Below are 12,216 nucleotides of genomic sequence, written 5' to 3'. Positions count from 1 at the left end.
CGGGCAAAGGGAGTGTTACTCCAAGACAAATCTTTCAATCTTGCTAATACAACATCAAAAGAACCCCAAAAATTTCCAATGTCCAAATCCCCGCTCACAATTCCAACCTCTTCCATGACTTGATCAACCACCGGGGAAAACCACTCAGGGGTTGTGCTCCACAAGTGTTCTTGCTCCGGGTAATCATCAGCAAGGATAGCATCCACCGCTTCACCTGGGACAGGTATGAGGTAATCAATGCAACCAAATTCGTCAACGGGGTTTTTGTAGCAGTAGTCTGCAGAACATCCAGTAGGTAATTTCGACCGCTTGTCGTGTCGTCTGCAGAAACCATTGTAAAACCTGACCCATTTGTCCAGAGCTCGTTGAAAGACGGGGATAAATAGGTGGAGAAACAAGGTCCTGAAAAGCAATAACAAAGATTTCAGCATGGAATCACCAATTAAAAAAAAGGAGCTTCACCTAGACATTGGATCATTGTCATTATATAAATCTTGATCAATGCGCTCTTGAATTTTAGCTTTGATATTTCCAGTCAGTCCACAAGTCATTTTGTCCCAGAAGCACTCAATCTTTTGGTTACGAGGGGACGGGACATATTGATGATAAGGCCAGTCTGGAGCTCTGGAACCGTAAGTTTCTCCAAAATAAAGTTGATGTCCAGCAAGAGGAACAGTCTCAGTTCCTTGATCCGTGGTGAGCTTTTTGGGAATGCCACCTTGTTTCTTGACAAGGCCCAGATACCACAAGTCAACATGGCGGGGGTCGCTGTTGGTGACATGAGCATGAAGTCCCAAAATCTTTCGAGACCAGCAATCAATGAATCCATATATACCAATTCCAAAGTTGATCAACTTGTTGTGTCCATCGGCCGCCCAAACCTCATTGGGACCGCCCGCATAGTATTCCCGTCACTTGAGTTTATGAGCAGCTCTCATTCTGACAGCATCTGGGTCCATTGCCTTCATCATAGCCGCAATAACATCACTATATCAAAGAGGATTTCAAATGTAATTAGCATCAGAGCAAATGGAATCAAGAAGGCCCAAACACTTGCCGGTGGATGTGAAGCTCGTGTTCCTGAGCTAGCATCTTCTTGATACTCTTGATTCCAAGTACATTTCCATATTCAATCTGAAGTTCTTCAATCTTGCTACATACGGTGGCATATGTTACTACACCCATGTCAAGATCATCCTTTTGGCGGTGAAGATTGAGTTGCTTCTCAACTCGAGCTAAAGTTGACCGGCTGATGATGATGTTGTGTTCGTTTTTGAGGGCAATGAGAGCTCGCTTTGGGTTCAGAGATTGTTTGTAATTATCTAATACTGCATCCTTTACAACCTCCACATCATAATTTCCTTGTTGTTTCAAGTCCCATTCTTTGATCCGTCTTCTAACAGTTCTTACACATACTCGGATGTTGTGCCGTTGCCAAACAGTGTCACATACTGTTTGTGCTGGCCAGTTGTTAGCCACAGCTTCTTCCAAAAGCGGTCGCAAGATTTCATCAGATATTTTCGCTGGCATGTTGGTGTGTAGTTGGTGATGGAGATTGAAGGTGTTTGGATGAGGATTGCAGAAGATTGAGGATGGTCGAAGAATATTCTAGGATAAAGTCGACGAAGAAAGAAGAAGGTTGAGGACGGTTGACGAAGATTGAAGAAGATTGAGGACGGTTGTCGAAGATTGAGGAAGATCGAGGATGGTTGACGAAGATTGAGGAAGATCGAGGATGGTTGACAAAGATTGAGGAAGATCGAGGACGGTTGACAAAGAAATAAGAAGACTGAGGACGGTTGACGGAGAAAGAAGAAGATCGAGGACGGGTGACGAAGATTGAGGAAGATCAAGGATGGATGACAAAGAAATAAGAAGATCAAGGACAATCAAAGAGGATTGATGATGATGAAAGAGGTTTTGGAGGAGAGCGAGACAGTAAGCAGGTACTTTGAAGCTCTTGAGACTGATGGTAGAATGTCTCTGGTCGGAGGTGTTGATACCTGTGAGACCGAGCTTGTAGCTAGTTGGCCAACATGTGGTTTTTGACTGCAGTAGAATCTAACTTTGGTGTTTGAATTGTAAAGTTTGAGAAATGTATTTTTTGATTTTTGGTTTTTTGATTTTTTGGTTTTTGGTGTTGCTGGTACTTTTTGTCAAAAGGTGACAATGCAATGAAAACGGTGTCGACCACTGGAAAATGGGCAAAAAGGGGTTTCTGCCATGACTTTTACTCCGGTACAGGGGTTTTATCCCTGTATTTGAGTATTTTCTGTAGTTTTGTCTTTGATTTTTGAATTTCGCACCCGGGGATTGTGATTTTCGTTTTTTGAAATTTCGCATTGTCACTTTGGAACGTCTCGCATTCCGTAGGAAACCATCATCAACATGCATGTGTAGATAGATGAAGTTGGAACATCGTCAGAAGATGAATAAGCAGTCGTCGGATTTTGAAGTTTCGAAACCGAAAGCCAATAAGATTGCTAGTTTACCCAAAGCCCGCGACGGTAGGCCTAGAGTCCATTACGTAACGTAACAGGGACGGGCTATGGAGTGCGGGGCAGCCCCGAGTCCCGGGACGGCTTCGCGGCAGGAGAGGTCTAAGAGAAATGTAGAGAGAAAAAGTTTTTCACTCCTAGCTACAATTCTTCCTCTTCTCCCACGCCTGCCCAGCTCAGTCCTGCATAGCCTTTTTCCAACATATTTCTATCACTCTAGTCATAGAAATTTTTCAAAAACATTTTCAAAAAAACACAAACTCCTCTTTATTCATTAAAATTCATTCTTCCCATACTCATCTCTCTGAACATAAAACTTGTCTACATTCTGGAAAATTTTTCTGATATGGATTCATCCCAAAAAGATAAACTGGTGGTAGCGAAGAACAAGTTACATCAAATTCACTTGGAGGCAGAAGAGAAGAAAAGACTGCAAGCAGAAAAAGAACAAATTCAGGCGGAGAATAGGGCAAAGCGAGCAGGATCTAGAGCTCCAGCTCCATCGACACAGCCAAGTGGGATGCCTGCGTCTACGATTGTCGGGATTTTGGAGGAACCCGCGGGCACTGAAGACGCTGATGGCGAACCAATCGATCCTACCGGCACGGAAGCAGGCCCGAATGTTGGGTTGGAGATGGACGGTGATGACGAGTCTTCAGAGGCAGAAAATGAGAAGAAGTTTAAATTAGCCTTGAAGAAGAAGATTTCAACCCGTCAAGTAGAAGAGCAAGTCCCAAGCCTTGAAAGGAGCAGTAGAAGAATTAAAGGTGAGCTCAACTACGCGAATTGCGATACTCCCCGCTGGACTGTAGGGCTGCCGTAGGCGCCTAGAACGGAATCGGAATTTATTCGGGTAGCGGCTATTAGCGCTCCCATCCGTTCGTTACATAGGATGCTGCCCTTGGCGCTCCGTTTAGACGCTGCATCTTTATACCCCTTGGGGAGAGATCGTGGTTTGATCGTCTTTTATGAGCCCTACGGGTGTCCCTAGGGAGGGAGGCAGCTATCAGCGCCAGATACCTAAATATCCTTGACCGGTGTTAGATAAGAGTAATCTTACTGACTATGGTTTTTGCTTCTTCGCGTGGCAATTCTTTTCAGTTCCCACGGCGGCGGACAAGCAGAGTGGTCCCCCTCAGAATCTATCCATGATGGACGAGCTTAACTGGGCAGTTGAATTCGGTACTGCCGAAGAAGCACGAGCGGCTCTGGTCAAAGTCGATGCGGTTCTGAAAAGAGCTACCCACCTCGACGCCCCTCCAGCAGGGAGAGGAGACAAACCTCACCTAGAGGAAGACGGCCCCGAGCCTTCGGCACCTCTGGATCGGCCAGCTACGAAATCCTCGAAACCAAAGAGGAAACCATCAGTTAGCGAGGAGGACCCTTCCTCCCCTCCGTCAAACTCTGAGGAAGAAACACCCAAGAGACGACCAAAGAAACGGTCAAAGTCGAAGAAGAAGAAGTCCAAGAAATCTTCAGACGACCCCTCCTCCTCCGGCGACTCAACTCCTTCGGAGCTACCCACTTCAGATGACTCCTCGGCAGTGAGCGAAGCAGAACTTTGCTATTCAGACGTCGACTTTAAGTCCGCTGACTTACCAGATTTTCCCACAAAATGGGACAAAGGTTTTAAGAAGTTAAGGGCCTACGTTCCACTGACGGTTTTTGTCAAGTCGTCAATCCAAGAGTGGCATGACCAAGATGATGATGAAAAGAAGAAATCGAAATTAGCTGCCGGTAATTCCTCAGAAAAAGCTAGAGAATGTCAGATAACTTATGGTGAATTCATAGAGATGTGTGACTTGGAGGAGAGATACGCTAGAGAAGTGTATGGTCATGAAGCTTATGCGGTTTATGTGGAAAAACACAAACAAATCATCTCCAGCTTAAAGAAGAAGTATAATTGTTGGATGGTTGCGCTTTGTTATCACTTGGCAATCAGGACAGTTATCTTCAGGAGGCGTAAGCTCATCAAGACGAAAGTCAATGGGAAAACGGTGTTGAAAGACAAAGTCCGCTTACCGAATGGTCTTCAGTCCACGGTCGAAGACACAGCTAGGCGGGAGGCCGACCGAGCAAATGACCTTGGTTTTGAAGATAACCCGTATGCTCCCGGGAAACCCAAGTTTGGGTTTAACTTCACAACTGGTAGAGAACCGATAGCAACCCCATCGGCTCCGACCAAAGGGAAAGCAGAGGACAGCCATCAGGTCCATCAGGGCAATCGGGGAGGAGCCGGTAAGAAGCACTACGGGAGGAAAGGTTCTTTCCCCCAGAACAGAAACTTTAAACAACACGGCAACTATGTCAAAGGTTAGCGTTCTGGTCTTCCTTTAGCTCCATGTTCTAACGCCCGGAAAGAGTCCTGACCTGAGTGTGGTCGCACGTCTTTCGACAGAGTCAAATGTAGTAGAAGGATCGGGGGCGTCCGGCACTTTTGTGAAGAAGAACAATTTTTACAAAGGCGGCAAACAAAACGGCAGTGCTGGGACACAAAAGTCACAGGTTGCGGAGTCGACTGAAAAGTGAGTCGGGCGTTCAGTTGAAGAGCAAAGAGAGTCCGGGTCAACTGACCAAATGTTTTGCCCTTTACCGCTACATTGGTTTCGTGTCCAATGGTGTTGGTTGTCTGTTCTGATTTTCCTCCTTGTTCATTTGTTTTCATTCATCTTGTGGTACGCATTAGAGCCTGACGGCCTTCTCAATTGTTGTCAGATAGTCCGGCAAATACCTCCTTGAAATGTGAATTCCTGAATTGTGAATGCGTGCTCTGTTTATTGTAGATCCCTGCGTAGAATTTCTGCAGCGTGTAGTAACCTAGGAGAGTTGAGGTCTGAGAGGCCTGAGAGCGGGGTGCTAAACGCCAAGATGGACATAGTATTAGAACCAAACGAGGACGAGCCAGACCAATCATCAGATGGTGAAGAACCATACGCGAGTAGCTCGAGCGAAGAAAGCGTACCGGATGAGCCATTGCCATTGTGGGAGAGGAAACTCTTCACAGTGGAAGTCGACGATGTATGGCCAGCTCCGGTCCCGAGCAAGATGAACGTCGAAGAATGGAGGAGGTGTATGTTAGAAGCTGGCCTAGACAGAAGTATCCCCTATATTCTTAACGGATTTCAATGTGGCTTCTGTCGCGGGATACCACAACACTCGATAGGGAACCTACCTTGGTACACCCCCCCGAACCATAAGTCGGCACTGGCGGTACAACTACAGATTGAGAGGACTTTAGCAAAAGAGCACAGAGCTGGGAGAATCGCAGGACCGTTTACTCACGAACAACTGAGAGAGAAGCTAGGATTTTTCCGCTCCAATCCTATGGGAAGCGCGGTTAACGGTGATGGGTCCATTCGACTGATAAATGACCTATCCTTCCCTAAAAACAATCCAGAAGTACCTTCCGTCAACTCCTTTGTCAACAAACTGAATTATGGAACCCAGTGGGATGACTTCAACAGGGTGGCAAGATTCTTCCAACGCTTCCCCGGAGAATGGGAAGCGGCCATATTCGATTGGCAAAAAGCTTACCGACAATTATCGTTGCACCCGTCATTATATCGGATGATGAAGGGTTGGAAGAATAAGGCGGCCTTGAGACACTTAACGGACGGAGCAAGGGCAGACCTAGAAGAGTGGGATCAATGCTTGAGTAATTTCAATTCTAGACCCATCATCCCAGAACCGAAGGCATTGGAGATCGAATGGGCAGGCGACGCCTCTTCATCTTTCGGGATAGGTGTGCTGGTCAAGGATCATTGGGCATGTTTTAAGTTCTTCGACGGCTGGCAAACGGCGAATCTGTCGGATGGCAAAAGATCCATCGCTTGGGCCGAAACAGCCGCTATCCGTCTGAGCTTGTTGGTGGTAAAGAAACTTCGTGACGTAAGAGGTGAGTCAAAGAGATGTGACTGCAATAAGGCCGCTCTGACTCGGATGTTTTTTGAAATTTGCTGTCATAGGCAAAAAGTTTGTGGTGTGGACTGATAACACCACATCACAGTCCACGGTGACCAAGAAAAAGTCAAAAGATGTGCAAGTGCATGAGGAGTGGAAAGAAATCCAGCGACTACTTACTAAACTGGAGTGTAACGTGAAGGCGAAACGAGTTACATCGGAAACTAATCCCGCGGATGCTCTGTCTCGCGGAATTCGAGGAGATCTGGCCTGGTCCCACAAAGTCCGAGTGGAAATTCCGAGAGACCTGTCTCTGTTGTTGTATCAAGTCTCGTTAGAACCAACACTTCAAGGCGTACATTCCATCTGAGCGACTTACGTGGAGAGGGTCACCATGAGAAAGTCGTCGAAGACCACGCCAGCTGATATCTCCAACCCAACGAAGTTGCAGAAGATCCTAAAACTGTTTGGCGCTTTCAGGAAGGATGCATTGGGGGTCGACGACTCAGGGATCGACGCGGTGAAGCAACACTTCCTGAACGGGGCCTGGAGTGACGGTACGCTTAAAGGTTATAACTCGGGTATCATAAAGCTTCATCGTTTTGCTACTGCAAAAGGTCTATATCGCTCTCTCTTGCTACCGATCTCCCCGTCTATCATGAGGCAGTTCGTGGTCTGGGCGTCCATCAAGGAGGAAAGAGTGGCGGCGAACGACGAGTCGGTTAGGTCATCTACCTTAAAGGCCTATGTAGCTGGAGTGAAGGCATGGCACGTCTACCATGGTGTCGATTACCCATCGAAAGTCGATCAGTCCATTAAGCCACTCCTGAAAGCGTCAAAGCTGCTAGAAGCAAGATTCGCAGATGTCGATTGTACGAGGCCCCCAGTCTTGTTATCGGATCTGGTGGTTCTCCTGGAGGAGTTACCGGACCAAGGAGAACGAGGCCTGGCCCTGTTGACGGCGGCCCTTGCTGCATTTTGGGGCACCGCTAGATTAGGGGAACTACTGACGGACGATCCGAGGAAAAGGATGCCGCAATGGAACGACCTAGTTTGGGCGAAGGATAAATCATTCGTTAAGATTGCGATACACAACGCAAAGACAGCCGAGCCAGGGGAGGTGCAGTGGATCGTTCTACACAGGCAGGACTCACTTTTGGATCCAGTCTTGATGTTGGAATCGTGGTTTGCATTTCGGCCGCGGAAACCCAGGGATGAGATATTCTCCTTAGTACGCGGAAGTAAGAAAGTACGCCTAGGGAAAGCGGAAGCCATCAACGAGTTTAGGAAGGTCTGGAACAAGAAACGCTCAAAAAGAAAACAGCTGTTACATGGGCATTTGTTCCAAATAGGCGGCGCCTCGCTCCGTTGGAACCTAGGAGCTTGTATAGATGAAGTCAAGAGGTGCGGGTGTTGGTCATCCAACTCGTACATGATTTACTTGAGGAAGTTCCCGGCGAAAGACCTGAAAGCAACGATTAGGTTGTCAGAAGAGTTACAGTGGGTGAAACCAGAGAGCGGTGGAGGAGTTAACACTTGTCAATGAGTCCGTGGTCTGGTGTGAGTGCATCAACATCATTGTTCTGTCGATAGTAACATCAATTCTTAACGAAGTTGTTCCCTCCTTGGGGTTTAGACAAACGAGAGGGGTCTGAGATCGACGCCGAGTTTCCTAGATGACCTTCCATTAAGTTCTAGGCAAAACCTTGTCCTATTGTATTGTACACGCAAACTTTAAAATTACATACAGTGTATACCTTCTTGATGGTGTTGGTTCAGGGGTACCACACGGAGGACCAAGAATTGGGCTCTTCTCTAGGCTCACGGCTCGGACCTCCGTGAGTTACGGGGAAGAGAAGACCCCATAGGGCCTCCTTTGTTCTCAACCCGGTCGAGCGGATCATTCCTTGCGGTAGACGTCTACCGCTAGGGTCCGCTCTGCCGGGGCATACCCCCCACACCACCTCAGTAAGAGATATGAGAAAGTACTTCCCATAAAAGTATGATCTTATACTTTTTACAGTTGTGGTTACATTGGAGCCTTTGTGAGACTCTCCATTCCTGTAACTACCTGTTAGTAAATATCTACGGTTAGTCACCAAGCTCAGAACTTGGTCTAAAACCGTAGTCCCCCCTACTTAAATAGTCCCTGGCGGATATAGTAGTGGACAGAGCGTAGATGATTGCTAAAATCTCTAGCACCCTGACGAGTACCATATAAAGACTTGCCTAACTCCCACACCATACCCTCCCTACCTGGTTCAACAAAACCCTTGACTTGCTGGATGTACACTCGCTCCTTGATTATCCCATGTAAAAATGCCGTGATGATATCGAATTGAATGACAGAACATTTGAGGTAAGCGGCGATAGCTACAAGCAAACAAAAGGTATCGGCTTTGCCTACCACAGAGTAGGTGTCATGAAAATCGACTCCGGCGATCTGTCGATTGCCGAAACATACCCATCTGGCTTTGTATTTAAGAATGACACCATTTTCATCACGTTTCTTCTTCAGTACCCACATGCCACCGATCACTCGAGCATCCAAAGGTTTAGGAACAAGTTTGCCAACATTGTGTTGAACCAAAGAATCGAACTCGGCTTTCATTGCCTTTTTCCATTCTTCAGCATCCGGAGCCTCCATCGCCTGTTTATAGGTAGGTTCATCATTCATCTCGGTTCCCACATGGCCAATAAAGTTACCGAGACGCTCAGGCTTACTTGTTGTTCTGACAGGGCGATCCACTCTGCTTTTGGATGAACCCAAGGAGGAAGCGGAGGCGACACGGGAGGATTTTTGTCCAATGACACTTGTTGATAAGGATGGATTGACGGCGATGTATGAGGTGACAATACTATGTCCTCTAAGACTTGGTGAAGAGGGTGAACGAGGAGAAGCAGAAGATAATAGAAGAGGCCTAAGGCCCGAGCCGGTAGTAGAACGATAAATTGTAGAATTGTGTGTAATCGGAGGAGAAACCAATGGTATAGAAGGAGAATCCGAAATAACATCGGGAAGATCATAGCCAGGATCTTGAATGATGACGAAAGGTTGAGATTCAGGAGCCAATGACTGGGATGAAAAAGGAAAGATAGTCTCGTTAAAGATAACAGAGAGAGTGACTACTATCTTCTTATACTCCAAATCCCATACCCTATAAGCCTTAGCCCCTCCTTCATAACCCAGAAGCACGCCTTCTCGACCTTTGAGCCCTAACTTTCCTGAGATCCGTGGCGATAGATATATAGCTGAACAACCAAGCGCTCTCAAAAAAGAAGGATCAGGTCCATGTAGACCGCTATCGGGTATAGATGAGTTCCAAACAGTCAAAGGAGATTGGTGATTTAGGTAGGAGTGTGGCGATTGATTGAGGGTAAATGCCGTAGCCAAAGCAATTTGGGCCCATAGTTTAACCGGAAGAGAGGCGTGATGTAAATTACATCTCACACGCTCGATCAAGCTTCTGTTATATCGTTCAGCAACAGAGTTGTGCTCGGGGGTCTCAGCTGGTCCCTGCTCCAAAACGATCCCATTCGTACTGAGATAGGATAAAAAATTAGAAGCTTGATATTCACCTCCACAATCCGTATGCAAAAACTTAATTTTCTTGTCGAATAATAGTTCTACTTGAGTCTTGAATTTCACAAAGCAATTATAAACCTCGGACTTAAGTTTAATACAAAAAATTGTAGAGAAACGAGAACAATCATCGATAAAAGAAACTGGATAACGCGCACCACCAAGAGAAGGAGGAAATGGGCCAATAACATCTGAGTGAATTCGATGTAACACAGACAAAGAGACAGGAAAATGAGACAGAAAGGGTAGACGACAGATCTTAGATTTTTGACATGTAATACAAGCAGATGGAACTGAAGATGATACACGAGGAGAAAGCTTGATAGATCCAGAAGATGCTAGGCGTTTTATTGCATTGTAATGGAGGTGACCTAAACGATAATGCCAAACTTCAGCCGAAGCAGAAAAAACAGAGACTGAAGGTGTAAGGCGAACCTTGCATTGCCAGAGTCGTTCATCTTCAGTTTTCTCGCATACAAAGTACCAATTACCAGCCATACCAACAACAGTAATGCTATTGCCGGACCCTGAGAAAGACGCCTCGTTGGCACACAATTGGCTCAATGATAAGAGATTAACCACCATAGTCGGTACATAAAGAACATCCAAAACTAATATGTCCATGGGTAAGTGATTCTCCTCAGAAAAACCAGGAATAATAATTGAACCCATATGATTAGCGAATTGAGGGTCGCCCGAGATACCAGTAATTTTAACAGGAGCAATAGGCTTAAGATTAATAAACATATCCTTATTAAAGCATATGTTTCTGGTTGCAGCAGTATCAGCTAAAATAGTATCATAAGAAGCACCATCTGACGCCATATAAGCCTGTGCGGCAAAGCCTTCATCTGGGAATTCATCAATAAAATCAAGAGCACTAAATTGATTCGACGTGGTGACAGCATAGTTCGGATTAGGAGTAGAAGCAACCTTCTGATCTTGACGAGCTGCCACAATCTTCATATAGCGTTGAGCCATTTCAGCCTGAGATAAAGTACCACCAGATGAACCAGTACCATCACGACCACCGGAAGAACCATTACCCTCACAACGCGGCTTGGTCCCGTTTTGCTTGTGGCAATTTCTGTTGGTGTGAGGCAAACCTCAGTGATTAGGTACGTTGCATAAATCATCAGGGCCCGAACCTATACGGCGAGTGCCATTCGAGACAGAAGAGTTGACAGGAGCCAACGAAGATTTAAAAGCAGATGCCGTCGAAGAGGTTTGACCAGAGGAAGATCGTTTAACTGTCTCCAAAACGAGTCGATCCATAACTGATTGAACGGTGAGCTTGGAGAGGTCGGCGAAGAACGGAGCAGTGATAAACTCATAATCTTTTCCTAAACCATTACACAAGAAGATAGCCAAAAGCTTAGATGACAAAGTGATCTCCTTATCATCCAAAACATATTGCGCAAGTTGGTTGTGAAGAATGCGAACTCGAAGAATAAAATCGGACAATGATTCACCGGATTCCAATCGAGCAGTGGCGATTTTTCAGATTGTAGACGCAGCGAGCACTCCACCACTACCACCATGAGCTTTAGTGAGTTTTTCAAAAGCGATTTTGGGAGTGTCAGTGAGTTGGATTGAAGAATCGTTGGACGCATCAACCGATCCCACAATGATTTCCATTACACGACCTTGTTGATGTCGATATAACGCCTGACCATCAGCATCAGCTGGAGGAGTATCCTCGGTAAGATACTTGAGGAGTCCCCGAGTTTGCAAGGCAAAATGGAGGCGCTTGTTCCAATGGGCAAAGTTGCCATTACTAAGCTCAGGGATCTTGACCTGGTTATCGGCAGTAGCTATAGTGGTAGACATCGTTCGAGAAGAGGTAAGAGGCACAATTGACGAAACAGGAAAAACGTCGGTAGTATCGTCGGAGGCGCGATAATTAGCTGGAATAGTAGTTGATGATGAAGAAAGATCCGACAGTGTTGAATCAGAGACAGCTGAAGAAGATGACGATGGCTGGAAAGGGTCGCGTTCGGAGGATGAGGATTCGTCAATAGGAGGAGTAGTAGACATATTGAAATTGAATCAAAAAAAGAGACGAAACGCTTTGATCTGTTGAAAGCCAGTGACGTAATAACAGTGATTACTCGGGTAATAGGCTCATAACCTGTAAGTAATGCACCAGTTTATAAGAGTCAATAATGGCTTATAAACGAATAAGAATCAAAACCGATGATTGTTCATTTCTTTCATACAAGCATAGCAACTAAA

The 12,216-nt window shown here is 46.0% G+C and overlaps 1 protein-coding gene across 1 annotated transcript; it reads left to right on the top strand.

Moving 5' to 3' along the window:
- Positions 1 to 2,844: 2,844 nt before the first annotated feature.
- MELLADRAFT_64400 (uncharacterized protein) lies at positions 2,845 to 5,027 on the top strand (the record flags this gene model as incomplete). Its single annotated transcript, XM_007411488.1, has 3 exons — positions 2,845 to 3,265; positions 3,543 to 4,042; positions 4,836 to 5,027. 3 exons carry the CDS (start codon positions 2,845 to 2,847, stop codon positions 5,025 to 5,027), a joined length of 1,113 nt encoding a protein of 370 aa, XP_007411550.1.
- Between the last annotated feature and the right edge of the window lie 7,189 nt (positions 5,028 to 12,216).

This window comes from Melampsora larici-populina (assembly GCF_000204055.1).
Source record: "Melampsora larici-populina 98AG31 unplaced genomic scaffold MELLAscaffold_25, whole genome shotgun sequence".
NCBI classification, from domain to species: Eukaryota; Fungi; Basidiomycota; class Pucciniomycetes; order Pucciniales; family Melampsoraceae; genus Melampsora; species Melampsora laricis-populina.
The sequence above is the reverse complement of the archived record's forward strand: the minus strand, read 5'-3'. Positions and strand labels throughout refer to the sequence as shown.